This window comes from Belonocnema kinseyi, chromosome 6 (genome assembly GCF_010883055.1).
Source record: "Belonocnema kinseyi isolate 2016_QV_RU_SX_M_011 chromosome 6, B_treatae_v1, whole genome shotgun sequence".
In the NCBI taxonomy this organism is placed as follows: domain Eukaryota; kingdom Metazoa; phylum Arthropoda; class Insecta; order Hymenoptera; family Cynipidae; genus Belonocnema; species Belonocnema kinseyi.
In genome coordinates, this window is record NC_046662.1 from 39,550,286 (window position 1) to 39,556,967 (window position 6,682).

Below are 6,682 nucleotides of genomic sequence, written 5' to 3' on the forward strand. Positions count from 1 at the left end.
AAAGCTTACCGACCCTAGAAAAAGTGAAAGAGTGCGGGCGGGGCTGCAAGGAGCGTACCGACCCTAGAGAGAGTGGAAGAGAGAGAGACAGAGTGAGTGGAGAGAGGAAAGGAGAGAGAAGGAGAGAGGTGTGCGAGAGTAGGATTTTTCTCGAGAGAGAAAGGACAACAATCTGGAATTCTGTTTGGACTCGAAAGCACTTTATTCTCAAAAAGTGGCTTACAAAAGTTAGCTGAAAGCGACCAGGGGACTGAGGTTACCCAGCTGGAAGCCCGAATAGAAGTGCGTGCGTCTGCATGCACGCACCCGCTTTTATATCCGATGGCCGAGAGGCGGGCCGGCCGGCGATTGGCGCGGTCCTCTCGGCCACTCGCTTCGCTGATGGAGGGGCGCGTCGGCTGCCCGGTCCATCCCTTCCACTCGCCATGGTGAGCGCGCACCCGAACTGTCCACCGACAATATGGCGGGTCGGGCGAAGTCGCGCGAGCTTCGTGTGCGGCAAAATACAAAATGTGAGAATGCAAAAGTACAAAATAAAATACAGAGATAACACAAACTAAGGTAGCATATAAATGTAAATTACGAAAAGGTTAAAATAATAGCTAACTTACAAGAACCTAAGATCTAAAACTACTCGAAGAATAAAATGCTGCATACTTGTAATTAAAAGAAACCTGAGATATCGCAGGATAAAATACATAAAACTTAAAATTAAAAGAAACACGATATCGAAAAGGAAAAAAAAATACATTGGTAAGAAAAACCTAAAGTAAAACAACTTATAAAACGACTCTTACACAATTAACCGTAATTAAATTAAACTACAAAAATTTAAAAATGAAAAAACAAAATATAGTCTGTGTTTTCTAACCCCGGTATTTTAAAATGAAGGAAAATTTTAAAACATGCAAGAATTACAATTAGTATTTTAATTTAATGGGGGATTTTTTTAAACGTATTGGTCACGTTGGGTTGGCGACCGCTGGTCGTTTTCCCAACGAGAAGGAAGAGAGAGAGAGAAAAGGAGAGAGAGATGACGCGGCGTGAGTCATGCTAACAGGCCTGGCGCGTGACGGGGAAACCTTCCGTCGCAGATGCGCCAGGTGTGATTTTACGACTCTCTTCCTTCCATTGACTAATGGAGAGAAAGCAAGGTCGTCTTATTGCCACTCTAAAGCAATTTAACCCAGAAGATTTTCCCAGCCTGGGTTTATGTTTTGTAAACACAGACGGGGAATTATTCCAGGCAAATTGCTTCAGAGTGGTTCTCAACTATGGGGCCATAACATTTCTACAAAAAATATTAATTTTTAATCCGGAAGGACGAATTTTCAACAAAACAATTGAATTTTCGACCGAAAAAAAAATGAATTTTCAACAAAATAGTTGAATTTGTAACCTACGAAGATGAACTTCGAAACAAATGGTCAAATCTGCAAACAAAAAAGAATGAACTTCGAACAAAAACATTTGCACTTTCAACCAAACAGTTGATTTTTCAATCCAAAAAGTCGAATTTTTAAGAAGACAGGAGAATTTTTAATAAAACAGTTTATTTTTAGCCAAGAAAATGCATCATGCTTACTAGAAGAGATCAGTTTTCTATCCAAAAAGATGAATTTTCTATAAAGAAATACGAATGTTCAACAAAACAATTGAATTTTTTGACAAAAAAGATGCTTTATTTAACAAAATTTTTTAATCTGAACAAAATTTAATTTTGAGCAAAGCAGTTGAATACTGCACCAAATATAAACATTTTTTACTTACACAGATGAATTGTCGAATTATCGAAGAAAAAAGATTAAACTTCGACTAAAAAGAGTTTCATTTTTTACCAATTAGTTGGATTTTTAAACCAGACAATTTTTTAACAAAAGTTAAATATTCATAAAAAAAAATTTATTTTCAAGCGTGAAAAATATGTTTTTGACCAAAAAATACGCCTTTTTGTTCTAATATTAGAATTGTAATTTTCAACAAAAACCATTGAATTCTTAACCAAATAGTGAAATTTTCGAGTTTTCGAAAATACGATTTTTTTTTAAGAAAGTTGAATTTCCAAATAAAATTTTATTTGCAACCATGAGAGATGAATTTTTAATAAAAAAAAGACGAAATTTGTAACAAAAAAGATTAATTTTCAATCCAGATTGTACAATTTTTAAGCAAGAGATGAATTCTGAACCAAAAATATAATTGTAGACATTTTAGCCAAAAATAATTTACTTTTAGATCAAAATAGTTGGAATTTTCTAATAAATAAACGAAAAAAGGGGGAAAAGTGGAATTCTTTAACTAATTTTTTAATTATTATTTTAATATCTTATGAAAAATAATAACTTATTTTTAATTCATAATTGTTTGTGAATTTGTTGAAATCTTTTGAACTATGTATTTTAAATATTGATTCCGTGAAATCTTAGTGAAAACTTTTAAAATTTTTTTAAATCTTTAAAATCCTTAAAATCTGTGAAATCCTTGAATTCTTTGAATTCTTTGTGAGATTTTAAAAAATATTTTTGAAATCTTCCTTTAATCTTTGGTTGTGAAAATTTTTGTGTTCTTTTGAAATAATTGAAATTTTTTTAAATTTTCTCAAGTTTACAGAAAGTTCTCAAATTTCTTGTATTCGTTTGAAATCATTAAAACTTTTGAAATGTTCTGTGAAATCTTTTGAAATATTCTATAAATTTGGAAATTATTTTAAATGTTTGAAACGTTTTGAAACCTTTGAAATCTGGTGTACTGTTTCTTTTTTGAAATCTTTGACATTCTTGTATTCTTTTGACATCTCTATGAAATTTTTACGAAATCTTTGGAAACAAATTTGAAATCGTTTAAAATCTTTGAAATCTGGTTTTTGAAATCTTTGAAATTCTTGTATTCTTTTGAAATCTTGACGAAATTTTCACGCAAAAACTTTGAAATATTTTTTTTTAAATTTGTTGTATTCATTTGAAATCATTAAAATATTTGAAATTTTTACAAATTTTGGTAAGATCTTTGGAATCCTTCAAATCTTTGTGAAATCTTCGGGAATATTTAAACAATCAATTATATCTTGATAAATAAAAAAACTTGTATAGGGTGGCCGTTTTAATAAAAATGAAAAATAAAAAATTTCCGGCTTTTTTTTCCCGGTTCTCAAAAATTTTTCACGGTTAATGAAATCAAAAAAATTGAACTCTAAAGCCAAACAATTTTTAATTTGAAGTAATAAAAATGGATCTGCAAATTAAAGTACTCAAAGTAGAACTCTTGAATTTGGAACCTTTAAAACTGAAGTTTAAAAGTTTTTTTATTCATAAATGTTGTATTCAAATGCTCAATAATTTACACATGTTAAATGGAAGCTACTAACATTTTTCAACGGTACAATTTAAAATTAAATGCAGTTGAACTGCCAAATTAAAAATATAAATTTTTCTAAATTATAAAGTTCAAAGATTTAGATTCACTTCTTAAATTAAAAGTTATTCTTATATTAAATTTCTTCTAAACATGTTTTAAAATTATTTGAATTTTTCCTAAAATGTTTCCTACCAATTTTTTAAAATCCTGCCAAATTGAAAAATTTTCCTGAAAATTTTGCAAATTCATTTTTAATAATTTTGTAAATATTTCTAAATCTTTTTGAATATTCTCTTCAAATTAATTTTTCAAAATAAAAAATCATTTTCAATTTTTCTAGAAAATGTTTTTTATGCTTTTTAAGCCTTTCAAAATTATTAAAAAGCTTCTAAATTTTTTTTTCGAAATCTGCCAAAATCTATATATATATTTTTTTTTTATTTAGGCCGTGGGCTATTTACACCGAAATTTTTGTACGAATAGCTGGATTTTGTCGGTAAATTCAGACACTTCTTTTAAATTATTTGAAATCACTTCAAATATTTAATGTATTTTGAATTTTTAAAAACTTCTAAATATTTCTTTAACTTACTCAAATTTTTTCTAAGAATAGAAGGTGTTTGATTGTTAATTATATATCAAAATTCAACAATTTAATTTCTAAATTAATTTTTTTTTAATAGAACAATTAAAATCTTAACGTTAAAAGTTTAGTTTTATTTATTTATTTTTGAATATTTAATTTATAATTACTGATTTTAAATGAAGTCAGATATTTCTAAATATTAAGTAATTATTCTTTTTCTTAATTGGAAAATTTCAAATTGAATGGTTTTAAAATGGAATATTTTAGATTGAAATAATATTTTAATAAAAGCCTTTGATTATAAATATATCATTTTGAAGTTATTTTAAAATTGAAAATAGTTGATAAAGTTTCAATCGAGCGTTTACATTTTTTCAAATAATAAGACTGTCCAATTGAAACAGTTTAATTTTAAACATAAAAATCTGCAAATTCTAAAATTGTGAACTGATTCCGAAATCGTCATGTGAAATCAATTATTATTTACTTCCTAAATCTTAAAGGACATTTCAATTTTAAGAATTATTAATTCATTCATATTCACATTTGATCAACTAAAAATGTTTTTGAAGAAAAATCCACGATTTTAAACTCTTCTAAATTTTAATTCTGTTAAGTCTTTAAAACGGAATTTAAAAATTCTTTAAATTAAAATATATTTACGCTTAGAATGTAAAAATCTAAAATGAAAAATTTTGAAAGTGAAAGATTTTAAAATTACGCATTACGAGGTGTGTTCAAAAAATAAGGTGACTTTATGGTTTTCTCAAAAAATATTCATTTATTCCTCAATATTTATGTTGTCCCCTTCAAAGTAATCACCCTCAGATATAATACACTTGTGCCAACGCTTTTTCCAATCATCGAGGCACTTCTGATAATCATTTTGTGGTATAGCCTTGAGTTCTTTCAGCGATGCAGTTTTTATCTCCTCAATCGTTGAAAATCGGTGTCCTTTCGTGGGTCTCTTCAGTTTTGGGAAAAGAAAAAAGTCACTGGGGGCCAAATCCGGTGAATATGGAGGCTGAGGCATGACTGTGCTGCTGTTTTTGGTCAGAAAATCTTTCACAAGCAACGATGAATAAGCAGGTGCATTATCGTGATGCAAAAGCGACGACTTGTTTTTCCAAAGTTCCGGACGTTTTTTGCGTATCGCCTCTTGCAAACGGCGCATAACTTGAAGATAATACTGCTTATTGACCGTACGACCTTGTGGTAAGAATTCCTGATGCACTACGCCACGGTAATCAAAGAAGACAGTGAGCAAAACCTTCACATTTGACTGAATTTGACGTGCTTTTTTCGGTCTTGGAGACTCAGGATCAAAATTAAGCAGTTTTTGAACAAATTTCGCTGACACACGTCTCATGCCCAAAACGTCCGAAAAGATAGCATGGCATGAGCCAACGAATATGCCAACATTTTCAGCAACTTCTCTGATGGTAATTCAGCGATTTTTCAACACCATTTCTTCCACTGATTGAACGTTTTCATCTGCTGTTGACATGCTGGAACGTCCAGGGCGAGGTTCGTCTTCGACATCCTCTCGGCCTTTTCGGAACAGCTTGTACCACTTATACACATTTTTCTTACTCAGAGTAGACTCACCGTATGCAACTGTCAACATTTCAAGAGTTTTAGAACACTGGATTCCATTTTTCACACAAAATTTAATGCAAACTCTTTGCTCCATTTTTTCGAAAAAAGAAAATCGTCGAGCACACCAAACCCTTCTAACCTTTTACGCCTCTGCCAGAAAAACAACACGAGCTATATATTCAAAACTGTAAACATATGATCGTGACTAGTGTACCAACACAACAAAACAAAAAATTTTAAACTTGAATGTACGTAGCCCGCGAAAATTGAAAAGTCACCTTACTTTTTGAACACACCTCGTATAAACTGAATTCTATCATAATTGAAAAAGATCACAATTTAACTAATTATTTAAAAAACTGTTCAAATCAAAGAAAGTTGAACAGATTTTTTCTCTATGAAAATGTCTAAAATTCTCAGTCAAAAAATAAAATAACTGTATTACTGTATATTTAAATTACTCTTTACATTTCAATACAAAAAACTGTTTTAAAGGCAATACAAAAATTCAAATTCAGGCTTCTCGTGAAAAAATCAAGGAGAATTCCAAGTTTTCTCGGTTTTCAAGTTCTTTGGGCACCCTCTTAAAAAAAAAGGAAATATGGGGATGAGTTTCGCGACGTCTCTATTAATGAAATACTGATGAATTTTGAGTGTGGCGGTGAAATCCGGGTTTGAATTTCTGAAAGCGGTGAGCTTGGATTTCCTGGATTTTATACGTTTTTTCGATTATTTGATGCGACAGCCTGCTCGGAGCCATGTACCCGTTGCCGCGGGTGATCTACGCGATGGCATCCGATGGTCTGATCTTCAAGTGGATGGGAAAAGTGAACCCGCGATTCCACACACCGCTGATGGGGACCCTCTCCGCAGGTTTACTCACAGGCAAGCATCCTAATTCGTCCTTTCTAATCCATTAACGGACTGCAGACGCTAAGGAATGACAGTGTTTACCGCAGGAGTCCTCGCAGCCATTTTTGAACTGAACCAGCTAGTTAACATGATGAGCATCGGTACCCTTCTGGCCTATTCCATTGTGGCGGCCTGCGTCCTCATTCTACGGTAAGTCATCAACTATCTATTCATTTTTTTACAGGACTAGAACATTAGGGTGGCTCAAACACGCTTTTTTTAGAGGGGTAC

General features: G+C 31.4%; 1 protein-coding gene across 3 annotated transcripts in view; it reads left to right on the forward strand.

Moving 5' to 3' along the window:
* LOC117174504 (cationic amino acid transporter 2) overlaps positions 1 to 6,682 on the forward strand; it is a 52,055-nt gene that overhangs the window by 28,426 nt on the left and 16,947 nt on the right. For all 3 annotated transcript variants that reach the window (XM_033363680.1, XM_033363682.1, XM_033363679.1), the window contains 2 exons: positions 6,285 to 6,424; positions 6,499 to 6,601. In XM_033363680.1, coding sequence (XP_033219571.1) covers positions 6,285 to 6,424; positions 6,499 to 6,601 — 243 coding nt within the window. The remainder of the gene's footprint in view (positions 1 to 6,284; positions 6,425 to 6,498; positions 6,602 to 6,682) is intronic.